The sequence below is a fragment of the Fukomys damarensis genome, unplaced genomic scaffold, assembly GCF_012274545.1.
Source record: "Fukomys damarensis isolate Sample0158 unplaced genomic scaffold, DMR_v1.0_HiC HiC_scaffold_18, whole genome shotgun sequence".
NCBI lineage: Eukaryota > Metazoa > Chordata > Mammalia > Rodentia > Bathyergidae > Fukomys > Fukomys damarensis.
In genome coordinates this window covers 3,070,812-3,087,017 of record NW_022900930.1, presented here as the reverse complement: position 1 = coordinate 3,087,017, position 16,206 = coordinate 3,070,812, and the positions used below count along the sequence as shown (strand labels likewise).

The 16,206-nt window shown below is 33.6% G+C and overlaps 2 protein-coding genes across 13 annotated transcripts in view; one reads left to right on the top strand and one right to left on the bottom strand.

Annotated features, from left to right (window-relative positions):
• Nucleotides 1-16,206, top strand: part of LOC104857328 (disintegrin and metalloproteinase domain-containing protein 5) — an 85,629-nt gene that overhangs the window by 12,682 nt on the left and 56,741 nt on the right. For all 11 annotated transcript variants that reach the window (XM_010617156.3, XM_010617155.3, XM_010617154.3 and 8 more), the window contains 3 exons: nucleotides 1,763-1,834; nucleotides 2,021-2,187; nucleotides 3,031-3,112. In XM_010617156.3, the coding sequence (XP_010615458.1) occupies nucleotides 1,763-1,834; nucleotides 2,021-2,187; nucleotides 3,031-3,112 (321 nt within the window). The remainder of the gene's footprint in view (nucleotides 1-1,762; nucleotides 1,835-2,020; nucleotides 2,188-3,030; nucleotides 3,113-16,206) is intronic.
• Nucleotides 1-16,206, bottom strand: part of LOC104857327 (disintegrin and metalloproteinase domain-containing protein 9-like) — a 59,855-nt gene that overhangs the window by 25,096 nt on the left and 18,553 nt on the right. The gene's annotated exons all lie outside the window — the stretch shown is intronic.

Below are 16,206 nucleotides of genomic sequence, written 5' to 3'. Positions count from 1 at the left end.
ATCCTTTTGAAGAAACAACTCTTGGCTTCATTGATTTTTTGTATTGTTCTCTTAGTCTCCATTGCATTAATTTCTTCCCTGATCTTTATAATTTCCTCCTTTTGGGTTTGACCTGCTTTTCTTTTTCTAGAAGTTCGAGGTCCAGCATCAGGATGTGTAATTGAGCTCGTTCTGTTTTCCTAATATGTGTATTCACTGCTATGAATTTCCCTCATAAGACTGCTTTCATTGTGCCTCATAGATTCTGGTATGTTGTATTGTCAGTGTCATTTCATTGTAGGAACTGTCTGATTTCTTCTTTAATTTCCTCTGTGACTCATTGCTTATTCAGAAGTGTGCAATTCCCATGTGTTTATGAAACTCTTGTGGTTTCTTTTGCTATTGATTTCCAAGTTCATCACTCTATGGTCCGATAATATACAGGGGATAACTTCAATTCCTTTGCACTTACTTAAACATGTTCTATGAGTGAGTATGCGGTCTCTTTTGGAGAACAATCCATGTGTAGCTGAAAAGAATGTGTATTCTGATTTTGTGGGGTGAAAATCAGTAGATGAAGCTGAGTGTGGTAATGCCACCCTTTAATCCCATTATTCTGGAAAACCTAGGCAGGAGTATTGCAATTTCAACCCCTGCCTGGGTATAGTGAGCTCCTGTCTCAGAATAAACAACATTTTAAAAAGGGCTGAGGATGCATTTCAGTTTGAAAGCCTTGTGTTAACCTATCAAGTAAGCAATCTAGATGATAAAAAGGGATTTCCAATAATTATTACTAGAAAAATTTGCTTAAAAAGATAAAATTTGATCTATAGTTCCAATCCAAATGAAACCACATAAGAAGTAGTATTAGATACATCATGTGAAGGTACAAGATCCCAATGGTGAATGTAACTGTACTGTATATCTAAAATATACCAATAAAAAAATAAAAAAAAGGAAAATGTATGCATCTAATGTTATCAATGCTCATCACTGCTCTGTTCTATAAATTTGGATATTATATTTTCATTTCATTTTGCTTTGTATTTTTGAAATTTCCTTTGATCCATGCATTACTAAGAAGTGTGTGTTGTTTAGTTTCAAAGCATTTGGATATTTTTCCTATTATCTTTTTTCTTCTTTATACTTTGCATTACTGTTGTCAGGGAACACTGTATGATTTGAATTATTTTAAATGTGTTGAGGTAAATTTTAGGGGCAAAGATACAATCCCCTTTGGTATATGTTGCTTAAAAATGTGTGTGTTCTACTGTTGTACAGGAAAAGGTTAGGGAGTTGCTGACAGTGTAAGTTTGTGGTGTTGCTGAAGTTTTTCTGAATTCTTGGTAATTTTTTCTGCAGTATTGCAGAAGTTGTTGAGAGGGGTGTTTAAATTTCCAAATATATTCGTGAATAATTCTATCTTGCCCTGGTTTTATTATTATTGTACAGAAATGAAGCACTGTGGTTTTTCACTTGGTATCCTCAGCTCCTGTGAAGGCAGACTGGGGCACAAATAGCAGTTTAAATTGGTGTCATCCTGTGGATATAATCACACAGCATCTTCACACCATCTGTCTCTCAATCTCAAATGCATTACACGTTTTAAAAGTAGCATTATTGAATACTTTTCTTAAGTCAATATTTATAAACCATTTAAACATTTTCTGCATTTCTAGAATATAGATCTGTGCCTACTTTTGAGTCCAGCAATTGTACCTGTAAAGACATGTGATGTATTCACTACATTCACTTGTTTTTAATAATAATTTATCTTTTGCAGTTTGTTTACATGGGGTCTGATGTAAAGACTGTAACACTGAAGGTTATTCGGCTCATTGGCTTTGTTAACACTGTAAGTTTTTAAAAAAACATTTTACTTATACAGATTGCAAAAATACAGAATTTATGAACTGATATGTGTGGTATTTTGCTGAGCCCTGGAAGACTCTATAACCATAATACTATGTTAAATATGTCGTACAAAGTTTAATTTAATTTTGAAGTGTATTTAAAATTTCTCATTTATTTTTCCCTTTAGATGCTTACCCAGTTAAAACTGACTGTTGTGATATCTACCATTGAACTCTGGTCAAACACAAACAAATTTGCTACTACAGGACATCCAGATGATGTTTTATTTAGGTTTCTACAATGGAAACATCAACATGCTGACCCTAAACCACATTATATTTCATACTTACTAGCGTAAGTGTAATATTCTACTTCTTTTAATATTAAAGGAAAAACCTAAAATAACTTAGTATGTTAATTATTAAAAATAAGAATTTACTTTGCATGCATTGCATTCTATAAATTCATCAGGTATCTCAGCATGTGAAAAAGATCGCTCATCTTCAAGGAGCTAATGTGAGGCAAAGTTTAAAAAGTTTTTATCAAACACCATAAAATTAGCAAAAGATCCCAGTGTACAACTACAGTGATTACATTACCAGCACTGCACCAAACACTTAACAATGTGGGAGGGCAGGTTGCATGTTATAGTTCTACAGTAATAAAAAATTTAAAAATAATTAAAATGTAAAGTTACATAAATAGAAATGAAATAACAATAAGAGCTTATTAAAAATGGTATAATTTCCTTTGGCTTAAAATATTTTATTACCTGTTATGAAATTTCTGTACTCCTATCTCTTATCTAATTGCCATAGTTGTATTTCCTCATAAAATAAATATACTGAATTGTCATGCTCTCTAGAATTTAATGTGCAAAAATACTCATGATCAGTAAATAAATATTTTTTCATGGAACATTGAATTTGTAGAGTGGAAATATTGAAGAAACCAGAATGAACACTATACCCATTAGTGCGGCAATATTTTGTAAAAACTATTAGGTCTTTAATGTTAATCATTCAAAATTTGTTTATTGGAATATTCCTAACCCTGAAGGTTTGAGAAAATATCTAGTATAATTTACAGTAGTACTTCTCTTAGAGCCATTGTTCACTAATGTATACTACTGCGAAACATCATTACTAATACTACTTTAACATGCACTTATGAGTAAAATTCTTTTTGTTTTTTTAGTTTTGAGAAACATCCTACCCGTATAGGAGCCACATTCCCAGGATATATGTGTGGTAATAAATACGATGCAGGAGTTGCGCTGGTATGGAATTATTATCTAATTAACTATTACTATTTTATGCTGTAAAATTTTCTAAGCATTTTAAAATATGAATAAATACATTTTTAGTTTGCTCATCCTTTTATAGCTTTTATATTTATGACATGGAACATTAAAATTATACAATTAATCATCCCTTTAAAGATAGATTATTTTCACGCTGAACTGATCATAATATATTGGTTTTTAAAAGAATGTTTCATCTTTGTAAATCCATTTTTTAAATTCATTAAGTTCATTGGTACATTTTCGGTATACAATATGATGACATTCATCATTGGGAATTTGTACCTTAACATGATATATCTTGGTTCTTATTTATTTATTTATTGGTACCGGGGATTGAACTTGGGTCCTTGCACTTGCAAGGCAGGCCACCGAAGCACTGGGCTAAATCCTCGGCCCTCCTTCTTATTTTTTTTTCATAATTTCCCTGTCCTACCTTTAATCCTCCCATCCCTCCATATTTACAGAGACTTTGTTTCTGTGTTTTCATTTCTCATATTTGTTCCTTTCCCCACCCCTCCTACTTCCCCTTTGCACCTTTTCTTGCTATTTCAAATTATCTATTATATATTTTTTTGTTTTTTTTCTTTCCTTTCTTATTTTATTTATTTATTTTTCTTTTATTGAGTCTATGCTACATTTTAGGCATACAGTACAGTTCCATTCATCATTGGGATCTTGTACCTTTACATGACAAGTCTTGGTCCTCATTTTTTCCCCTTGTCCCTGCCCTCCCTTCACCCCCTCCTCCCCTCCCCATTTACAAATACTTTATTTCCATTTTTTCAGTTTCTCATATTTTTTTCTTTTCCCTTATTACCATTCCCTACCCTTCCCACTTTCCCTACACCTTTAGCCCTTTTCTTCCTATTTTACATGGTCAATTATCTCATTAGGATCTTATGTACTATTATAGTTTTTCACACCAGAGAAACTATTCGGTATTTACCCATGTGTGACTTATTTATTTCACTTAGCAGTATATCCTCAATATGCATCCATTTTCCTATGAATGAATCTAATTTCTCATTCTTTATGGCTGAGTAGTATTCCATTTTATAGATAAACCACATCTTCTTTATCCAGTTTCCAACTGATGGGCAAATGGGCTGTTTCCATGTTTTAGCTATTACGAACTGTGCCACGATAAACATTGGTGTGCATATATCACTGTGGTATGATTCTTTTAATTCTTTTTGAAAGATACCCAGCACAGGGATGGCTGGGTCAAATGGAACCTGTAGTCCCAGCTCTTTGATTTGCATAGTGGTTGCACCAGTCCGCACTCCCACCAACAATGGAGAAGGGTTCCTTTCTCCCCACAACCCCGCCAACATTTGTTATTGATTGACTTCTTGATAGCAGCCATTCTTTGTGGGGTGAGGTGGAATCTCAGTGTTGTTTTCAACTGCATCTCTTTAATCCTGTTTACACTTTCAGCTTCTCACACCAGAGAATCTATTTGGTATTTACACATGTGTGTCCGACTTATTTCAGTTGAGTATGGCCCCAGTGTGCATCCATTTAGCTATAAATGTCTCTCGTTTCTCCTGCTGTGCAGAAGCTTTTTAATGCATTCCCAATTGTTGATTATTTGTGTTAGTTCACATGTGACTGAGGTTTAGTTCAGGAAATCTTTTCCTACGCCCATGTCTTCCACAGTTCTACCTAATCTCTTTTCCAGACAGTTTAGTGTTTTTGTTTTAATATTTAGATCTTTAATCCACTTGGATTTTCATTTAGCACATGGTGAGAGATATAGGTCTAGTTATAATATTTGGAAAGTTGAAACCTATTTTTTCCAGCACCATTTATTAAAGAGGCTGTCTTTTCTCCAGGGAGGGTGTTTGGCTCCTTTTTTGAGGATGAGGTGGCTGAGTGTGTCTGGAGTTGTTTCTGTATCTTTTAGTCTGCTCCACTGATCCTCAGGTGTGTGTCTTTACCAGTGCCATGCTGTTTTTATCACAGTAATTTTGTTGTATAATTTCAAGTTGGGGATTGTGATACCCCCTACCTTGTATTTGTTGTCTAGAATTGCTTTTGCTTCTTGTTCCCAATGAATTTTTGGATTGTTTTCTCAGGTCGGTGAAGTGTGCTGCTGGGATTTCAATTGGTATTGCATTAAATCTATATAGCAGTTTTGGAAGTGTGGCCATTTTCACTATGTTGATTCATCCTACCTAGAAGCAAGGGATGTCTTTTCATTTTCTGATATCCTATCCTCTTCAATCTCTTTTTTCAGACTGCTATAGAATTCAGAGTCTTTGATTTCTTTCATTAAGTTGATTCCTTAGTATTTCATTTTTTTATGTTATTGTAAAAGGAGTTGTTTCTCCAGTTCCTCTCTCAGTGAGTCTGTTGTTTGTTTATAGGGAATCTGTTAATTTTGGGGTGTTGACCTTGTATCCAGCTACTCTGCTGAATTTGGTTATTAAATTTAGATGACTTTTAGTGGAGTTCTTTGGGTCTTCCATATAGAGTATCATATCATCTGTAAATAATGACAGTTTAACTTGTTTTCTATCTTTATTCCTTTTATTTCTTTCTCTTGTATACTTGCTGTGACTTGTGTTTCCAAACAATATCAAGCAGGAGTGGTGATAGTATATATCCTTGTCTTGTTCCTGATTTTAGTGTGAAGGATTTCAGTTTTTGACTATTTAGTATGATATTGGCTATTGTTGGTTTTTCATAGATGGCTTTTATTAGGTTGAAGTAGAGACCATCTATTCCAATATTTTGTGTTTTTTTTTTATCATGGATTCATGTTGGATTTTGTTGAATACTTTTTCTGCATCTATTAAGATGATTATATTATTTTTGTCCTTGGCTCTGTTAATATAGTGCAATTTATTGGTTTGTATATGTGGAACCATCCCTGCATCTCTGGGGTGAATCCCATGTAGTCAGGGTGTGTGATCTTCTTGATGATCTTTTGCATTCTGTTTGCCAGTATCTTATTAAGTATTTTTCCATCTGTGTTCATGAGTGAGATTGGCCTCTTGTTCTCTTTTTCAGTTGGGTCTTTCTCTGCTTTTGGGGTCAAGGTGATGCTTGCTTCCAGGAATGAATTTGGAGTATTGTTTCCCTTTCAATTTCACTGAAGAGTTTAAACATCAGTGGCAATAGTTCTTCTCTAAATGTCTTGTAGAATTCAGCAGTGAAGCCATCAGGACCTGGGCTTTTAATTGTTTATATCTTTTTATTATGTTTTCAATTTCATTGATTGATATTGGGTTGTTTAGAATTTTTAGGTCTTCTTTCTTCAACTTTAGTAATTCACATGTGTGTAGAAATCTGTCCATTTTTCTGTTTTCCATCTTACTGATTTTTTTTCTTTATCACGGCTATTTGGAGTCCTATATGCCTCACTTATCTGTAGGTAAAGTTCTTTTCCCCTGCTTGAGAAGTTTTCTGCCAATTCTTCTGTGAACTTTTTTTTCTGTTGTTTGTACTCCCTCCTGTTTCTTCATTGACTGATCAATCTTACGTTATCTTTACATCATCAAGGAGCTGTTGAATTAATTTCTCATAGCCTCTTATTTTTAAAAAATCTTTGATTTCCTGGATACTAATTGTAATCCTGTCTCCTATATCTGATATTCTATCCTCACATTGGCTCGTTCTATTGTGTAAACTTTCAATGGACTTTTTAATAGCCTGGATATTGGTTTGCCTCTGTTTTGTAGATTCCATTTGTTTCCTATGCTGGGATTCATCATGTTCCTTAGCTCCTCCATGTTTTTTAAAATCTTGTCTGCTCTAGAGTTATTAATCATGTCTTTCATTGTAGACACTGAGAAAGTATTTCTGATTTTATTTTTCCCAGATCCTTTTTTAATTGCCATTTCAAGGAGTTCAATTGGTTGAGTTTTAGATTGTTTTGTCTCCTTGCCCTTTGGGGTTGCCTTTGGCGACCTGGAAGTCTGGTTTTGAGTCTTGTTTAGGTGTCTCCTTATTTCAAATGCTGCGGTCAATTCTGCCTTTATTGAGGTGAGTCTTGCTTCCTCAGTGGGCTTCAATTCTCAGCAAGCCTCAAGAGAGTCCTCTCTGCTGCTCACCACTGTGCCAGTCCTGGATTCAGAATGATGACCTTCTTGATCCCTGTGCTTGGCTGTTGTCCAGGTAGTCTTCTGGCTGGGGCCACTACTGTTACAGCAGGCGTCTGGATGTGCTGTGTGTGTACTTACCAGTGATATCTGGGCAGACTTCTTGCTTGGGCCTGGGTGCCTGAGCGGCTGTTTTCAGGTCTTATGGCAGGGCTTGTAAGCCTTACCGATGGTATCTGGGCAGGCCCCAGGGTGGGGCCTGAGAGCCCATACACTGGTGTCTGGGGAGCGCCCTGACTGCGGTCTGTGCGTACTTAGGGTGACATCTGGGAGGACCTCTGGCTGGGGCTTGTGCGCCTGTGCAGCTGTGGTCTGGGTGGGCTTCTGATTGGGTCCTCCATGCACTGAGGGCCTCTCTATTTTTTTTTTTTTTGAACAGTGGCATGCTATGCGTTCTTTTTTTATTATGCAGCCACTGTAGTTTCTTATGCTCACTATCAAACATTGATTATTAATTTTTCTTTAATTACTGGTATACATCATATACTTTTTATTAAATTAATCATGTATTTTGTATTAAATTCCTCATTGCTTACTGGGGAGGACCAGACTGCTGTAGTAAAAAGCACTGATTTAACATTCACAATCTATAGTTCTGTGGGGAAAGGGAGAATAAATTCTGTAGGGTCATCTTGTCTACAAGTTATATAAAAAAGAACAAGGAATTCGAAAATACTTCAGAAAATGAGGTCTGCACTATGATTTCTATGTTGACTTATTTGTTGATTTTTAGTGGCAAGTACAAAGAAGCAAATTTCCACTGCCAGATTAGATAATGCTAAAACTAACTCTGATGTGTGTATGCTACATTACTATAAAACACATATATGTTGATTTGGTGAATCTAAAGCCATTTTGTGTGGTTTGTTGTTATTCTGGTTGAATAATAATTTGATGCTTCCTAGGGACTTGTTTCATCCTCAGTCTTGACCTTTTTCTTCTCTCAACCAAGGATTGTGAGAGCCCAGCAGCAATTGTTTGAGTCTTTGTTAGTATTGATAAGTCTTCTTGAAAATGATTTTTCTTGGCAGAGCTTTTACTTTTAAATTGAGTCTGTATATATTTGTGCACTTAAAGCAAACAAAGTAGATCATAACAATTATTTAATAGAATTGTTAACATATGTATTTTCTTCATGCTATTCTTTACATTTTAATTTTGATGCACATTTTTGTAATAAAAATTAGTAAATGAAAATATCCATAAGTTCAGTTATAGAATGGCAAATAATGTAAAAATGAATCAATTATATTCTGCTTCTACTAGAAACAGTTTGAGTTGACTTTTATGAAAATATGTACCAATCTGAATATATTTTAAAGTTAATATTTTTCTTCAAAATAGTGTTTTTATTGAATTTCTTGAAATTATTCAGTCGTCCAAAGTTGTTCTTTGACAGTACTATATTTTATAAATGCATGTATATTTGCATTTTCAAATACATTTTAGAATCAGATTGTCCAGTTCCATACACAAAAATTAATTATTTGTGATGATAAATTTAATCTGGGATTATTTGACATCTTGATGATATTGGATCTTTCAGTCCACTAACATGATTATTCCCTCTGTGTTTTCAAACCTTTTAAACATCTGACATCATATTGTAGTTTTGAATGTAAGTTTTGTACATCTCTAACTTTATTCTTAGATATATTATGAGTTTTAATGCTATTTCAGCTTGTGTTGATTGTTCAATTTTATTTTCAATTTTTTTTCATGTTACAGCATATTTTATTTTATTTTTTTCCTTTTATTGAGTTTATTGGTACAATCTAGGTATACAATACAGTTAAATTCATCATTGGGATTCTGTACCTCTACATAACAGGTCTTGATTTGCATTTTTTCCCCTTGTCCCTGCCCTCCCTTCACCTCCCCCTCCTCCCCTCCCCATTTACAAACACTTTATTTCCATTTTTTCAGTTTCTCATATTTTTCCCCCTCCCTTATTACCTTTCCCCCACCCTTCCCACTTTCCCTATACCTTTAGCCCTTTACTTCCTATTTCACATTGTTAATTATCTCATTAGGATCCTGTGTACGGTTATAGTTTTTCACACCAAAGAAACTATTCGGTATTTCAGTTAAAGAAATCTCTGTATGAACATTAAAAATAGGGAATCCTAAAATAAAACTAAAAAGCAAAGTAAAAGAGAAAAGGCAATGATGTAATATTAAAATAATCCTTAATTGGGGAGATGAAAATGGTCCCTTAATATATTTAAATTGCTTCTTGCTCTTATAGTCTTATCTTATTCTTTTTATTTTCAATTTTTCATTGTTGGTGAAAAGAAATACAATTGATGTACATAATTGATATGTACTTGTACATATATATCCCAGAATCTTACTGAATTTATGTATGAGATCCATTACATTTTTTTGTTCCTTTAGATTTTCAGTGTATAGCATATTTGTCTAGGAGCAAATATAACTTTATCTATTATTTTTCTTTGCTTATTTAATTTCCTTGATATCTAGGGCAATATTTAATAGAAATAATGAGAGGTGACATCCTTGCTTTTTCCCACTTAGAAATGTAGGGAGAAAGTGGTCAATATTTCTCCATGAATTATGAAGCTAACTATAGTGTGGGTATGTTAAGTGTGTGGTATTTCCCTCTTCAGGCAATTGAAGTTTCATTCCATTGTTTATGTGTTATGAATTAATATGAATGAATTATAATGAATAATATGAATATTTTCCAATACATTTTCTTCTTTAAGAGATACGATCAGATCTTTTTTCCCTTCTTTTCAGTAAACATTATGACTATATAAGTTGATTTTTTTTTTTTTTTGGTACCAGGGATTGCATTCAGGATCTTGAAGTTGCAAGGCAGGCGTGACACCACTGAGCTAAATCCTTGCTCATAATCTGATTTTTAAATTGGCCTTATTTTGCATTTTTTAGTCCAACTGATCATGATAGATTACTTTTTAAACCTTGATGGATTTTATTTGGTATTTATTTTAGGGCTTTGTTTAATTATTTCTTATATTGATTTTTCTTGTGATTCCTAGTCAGATTTTTTTTTTGTACTAAGTTATGATTGCCTCATAGAAGAGGTAGGAAATCGTCACCTTTTCTATGAAATAGTTTGCATAATGTTTATATTCTTTCTTTTTTTTTTTTCTTTTTTCTTTTTTGGTACTGGAAATTGAATTTAGGGCCTTGCACTTGCTAGGCAGCCACTGCACTGCTGAGCTACATTCCCAGCCCAGATGTTATTTCTTTATTAAGTTAAAAATTTTACCAGTGAAGCTAAAAGAAGAGGAAAATTTTGTGGAAATTTTTAAAATGAAAAAGTCAATTTATTTCACATTTACAAGACTATTCAGTTTGTTTCTTTTTGTGTGGATCCTGATAAATTGTGGATTTTGAAAAAAATGTGTCATTAATACAATCAAAGTGGCTAGTGCAGGTTACTGATGATATCCTTTTCCATGGTAGGATCTATGCTTATGTCTTCCTCCTTATCCTATTTTGAGATTGGTCTTTGCAGGAATTTATCAATTCTTTTAAATTTTTTAGAGTGACTAAAACATGATTTGATTGTTATTTTTTTACTTTATTGATTTCTTTTGTTCATTAATATCTTTATTCTAATTTGTTAGGGTTAATATTTTTTTCTTAGCTTTTAGAGGCAGAAACTTAGCTGAAGGATTTATTTGAAAATCTTAAAATATAGGCATTTAAAGCTGTGAATGTTTTGTTACTCTCAAGTTAGCTGTATCATAGATATTTTTATGCTTCATAACTAAGTCCAAAGTATTTTTAAATTTTCCTTAATTTCTTCTTTAGCTTGAAACAACTGCATTGTTAAATTTCTAAATATTTGGCAATTTCTTTTGCTGATATTTTGTCATTTGATTCACTTGTCAGATAATACACTCTTAACTATTCTATCCTTAGACATTTGTTGTGACTTTTTTTATATCTGGAGTATGATCTATATCAGAATATTTTTCAAATATGCTTAAGCAGAAGATATATTCGTTATGTAGTTCTGAGGTGTAATATTTTATAAATATTTACTATGCTGAGTTGACTAACTCAGATTAGATTTTTTTGTTACTAAAAATTAAAGCCATGATAAATATGGTTTTACATATTTTCTTCATTCGTTGTATCAATTTCTGATCTGCATATTTTGAGGCTCTGATTTTACTTGCAGAAATATATGGAAATGTTATGTATTTTGGACACATCTGCCCTCTATCATAAGATAACCCTTTTTTCTTTTCACACTTTGCTTTGAAGTTTGCCTTACCTGATGTTAGTTCAGCAACATTACAGTTATAGTGGTATGTGGCATGTTTTTTCCCACTTTTACTTCTCCCTAGCTACTCCTACCTTCTACCTCACTAAAACTGCACCTTTGAGAACCATTCTATAATTATCCCGATTTAAAAAATCTATTCTCATAAAATTCGCTTTTAACTCATTGTTTACCTCATAACATTTAATGTAGTTACTAAATTTTGGCACAGGGACATAATTTAGTTATTTGTTTCTCATTTATGTTCTTTGTTTTTTTTCCCTTTCTTTCAATTTTTATTTGCAATGAAATAGATATGCTTATATATCAGTGTCTGTTAAACTACTGTTATGCCACTATATTCAGTTATTTCACATCACTATAATTCCATTTTACATCTTCTAGGTCCAACTGTATCACACAGATGTATTTGGATATTTAAAATACATATTGTATAACTCCCCTAGTACAACTAAACTTTCCCCTCCTTTAATTGTGAAATTATCTTTTTAAAAATTAGGAAAATAAAGATACATTTAGGGTTATGCCTTCTTGCATTTTTTAGTTTTATTTAAATTTTATTTTATTAGTACATACATGTAGTACATATGTTTGCATTCCTTGTGGGAAGTTGGTACAGTTACATAACAACTCTCGATTTCTGTTTCAGTTCCTTTGTCTTCCCTTCCTCCCCCATCCACCAATCTCTTGACCACCTTGCTTTTTAGATTTTGTGTTCTAATCCCTCTTCTTACAGGAATATGATATAATTTTGTTGAACTACTTGCTATTATCCTACTGGTCATTATATATTGTTTATTTTTTTCAGTTTTTTTCTGTGATTTATTTGAGATATTTTTAAGTATGGTTGTCCATTTTATATCAGATGTGAACAGGCTTTTAAGCACACACAATTTTTAAAATTGTAAAACAAATTTTACAATTCAAACATTGTGATTTTTAATTCCAGCATTTCCAATTGGTTCTATTTTAAAAGCACTGTTAATTAGTAAAAAATTTAAAAAACATTTTATCGAGATATGATTAATGCAAAAAGTGAAGTTGTGTACATAGTAAATGTATATAACTTGGTGAATTTGTAGGTAAGTATACACCTGTGAAACCATCACTACAGTCAATACAAAATATATTCATCACCTCCAAAAGACTCTCCCATCCTTTAATATTGTTGGTTCATGATACTGACATTTAAAATAAAGTCTTCCTCTTGGGTAAGTTTTCAGTGCACAGCACAATACTGTTAGCCATTGGCACTCGGGTGTATAGCAGAGCTTTAGGACTTACTCATCTTATGTAACTGAAACTTTGTGTCTCTGACCAGTATTTCCTGGTTGTCTCCTCCCTCTGCCGCTCAAAAGTGTGTACTCCGTTTGCCTATTTATGTTATTTTCTACGTCTCTTAGTCCACGTTTGCAGTACATAATGTTACATTCATTGTGGGAAGTTGAGCACACACACAAAATACATCTTAGCACTTTTTACTTCTGCTTGCCTTTCCCTCTCTTTTTTGCCCTTCATCACTAGGTCCCCTTCCAATTTGTGAAGCCTCTGTCTCCCATTTCCTGTTATCTATTCGTTATTTTGCTCTTCAAATGATTTACACTTTGGGTTTTCCATAAATGAGAAACTGTGATACTCGGGCTTGCACATCTCATTTATGTGACTTGACACTGTGGTCTCAAGGTGCATCCATTTTCCTTCAGGATGACTCCAATTTACCCTTAATGATGGCTGAATAGAACTCTGCTGAGTGTAAGTAACACGTTTTCTTTATTCATTCAGCTGATGATGGACATAAAAGACAATTCCGACATGTAGCTAGTATGAGCTGTATTGCCATAAACATGGCTATGCAGGTTTCACTATAATGTGATTACTTTAACTATTTCAGGGAGATGTTTCAGAGAGAAATAGCTGTATTGAATGGGTTTTTTACTTTTAGATTTTTTTAGGAATATCCACACTGATATTCACAGTAGTTGTACTAGCTTACATTCCACCAGCACTGTAAAGGGTTCCTTTTTTCCTGTAGCCTCACCAACATTTTTCATTATTTGATTTCTTGATGATAGCCGTTCTTCGTGGAGTAAGATGAAATCTCATTGTTGTTTTAATTTGGATTTCTCAAAAGGCCAGAGCTCAACAATGCAGTATTTCTTCACTATTCTGGTTTCCGTTCCTGTGTGTAGATAGCCAGAGGTGGGATTCCTTGATCATATAACAATTTGAGTTTAATTTTTCATGCTCTCCTTATTGTTTCCCATAATAGCTGCCCCAGTTGAAGTTCTCATCAGCAGGGGGACCCTTTTTTCCCCCCACGAACACATTTTTAATCTTTTTAAAAGCAGTAGTTCTGACAAGTGTGAAGTGACAAATCGCTATGGTTTCAGTTCACATTTACTTCCCTGAGGACTAGCGCCACTGAGCCCTTACAGTGTGGGTCACTTGTAGGCCTTCTTTGAAGAAATGTTTTTCTTCGGGGCTCTGTACATTTTAAAATTGAGTTATCTATTAATTTATATTTTTTGTTGAATTGCAAGAATTTGTTATACATTTTGGATATTAATGCTATATTTGTGTCTGTGTCTGTCTAGATCTATATACAGCTATACCTGCATTTGCATATATATATTTATATATGTAGTTTTCAACCATTCCATAGGCTACCATTTTAATTGTTTGTTATTCCAGTTCCTGGGAAGAAACTTTATGGTCTGATACTGTTCCACATGTCTTTTTTCATTCTGTATGTGGCATTTAGTGATTACATTCAAGAAACCATTGCCTTGGCCAATGCTGAGAAGTCTTTTCGCAGGTTTCTTCCAGGGGTTTTTATTTTTTTTCAGGTCTTATGGTTAAGTCTTTGAATGGATTTTTCTATATAGTATAAGATAATGATCTAATTTTACTTATTTATTTACATGTAAATGTCCCCTATTCCCCAGTACCATTTATAGTAGAGAATGTCGTTTCCTCATTGGTGTTTTTACTGGTCTTCTAAAAAATCAGTTGTCCATATGCATGGTTTAATTTGAGGGCTTTCTATTCTGTTCTATTGGCCTATATGTTTATGTAAATGTTATGAAGTTTTGAATATCACAGCTTTGTAATATAATTTGAAATACCTCCAGCTTTGTTCTATTTTAAAATTAATTTTATTGGTACATTTAAGGTATACAATATAATGACATTCATTATTGGAAATTTGCATCTTTACATAATCAATCTTGGTTCTTATTTTTTTCCTCATCCCCTTCAACCCCTCCCTCCCTCCCTTATCTACAAAGACTTTGTTTCCATTTTTTCATATTAATTCCATTCCCTTCCTTCCTTTCCCCTACCCCTCCCATTTCATCTTCCCCTTTGCCCCTTTTCTTCCTCTTTCATGTTATATGTCATACCTTTTAGTCCTTATTTATACTTTCAGCTTCTCACACTAGAGAAACTATTCAGTATTTACACGTGTGTCCTATTTATTTCACTTAAGAGTATCACTTCAATATGTATCCATTTAGTTATGTCTCTAATTTTTCATTTTTTTATGTCTGAGTACTACTTCATTTTGTAAAAAATCCCCACATTTTCTTTATCCAGTCTCCAGTTGATGGGCAATTGGGCTGCTTCCAAGTTTTAGCTATTACAAACTGTGCTGCTATGAACACTGGTGCACGTATATCACTGTGGTCTGATTCTTTTAATTATTTGGGGGAGATACTCAATGGGGCAATAGCTGGGTCAAGTGAGACTTCCAATCCTAGTTTTCTGAGGCACCTCCTTACTGCTTCCCATGGTGGATGCGCCAGTCAGCACTCCCACCAGCAGTGGAGCAGAGTTCCTCTTTCCCCCCAGCCCTGCCAGCATTTGTTATTGGTTGATTTCACGATAGCAGCCATTCTTTGTGGGGTGAGGTGGAATCGGCATCTCTCGAATGACCAGTGATGTTGAACATTCTTTCATATGTTTATTTGCTATTTCTAGTTCTTTGTCTGAGAAATGTCTGTTCATTTCAGATGCCCATTTTTGGATTAGGTCTTTAAATTTGGGAGGTCTGATTTTTTAAGTTCTCTCTCTCTCTTTATTCTAGATAGTAGACCTTTGTCTGAGGAACAGCTGGTGAAAACTTTTTTCCCACATTGTGTGTTGTCTCTTCACACTGTTGGTTGTTTCTCTTGCTGTGCAGAAGCTTTTTAATAAGAAGAGATCCCACTTGTTTGTTCTAGTTCACATGTAACCAAGGTTTTTCTGTTCACAAAATCTTTGCCTACACCAATGTCTTCAAGAATTCTACCTAACCTGTCTTTCACCTGGTTTAGTGTTTGTTTTAATATTTAGATCTTTAACCCATTTCTGTTTTAGTTTAGTGTCCAGCTTTGTTCTTTGTACCTAAAGTGTCTTTAGCTAATATTTTTCTTTTTTTGATAGTCTGTACAAATTTTATGACTTTTTTTCCTATTTCTGTGAAGAATGCCATTGAAAGTTTGATAATGATTGCATTGAATCTGCATATAACTTTGGTTAGTGTGGATATTTTTATAATGTGGACTCTTCCAATCCATGGCAATGAAATAATTTTCCATGTATTTGTGTCTCCTTTAATTTCATCTGTCAATATTTTATGGTTCTCAGTGTATGGATATTACATCTTACATTTATTTTTATTGCATCTTTATAAATAA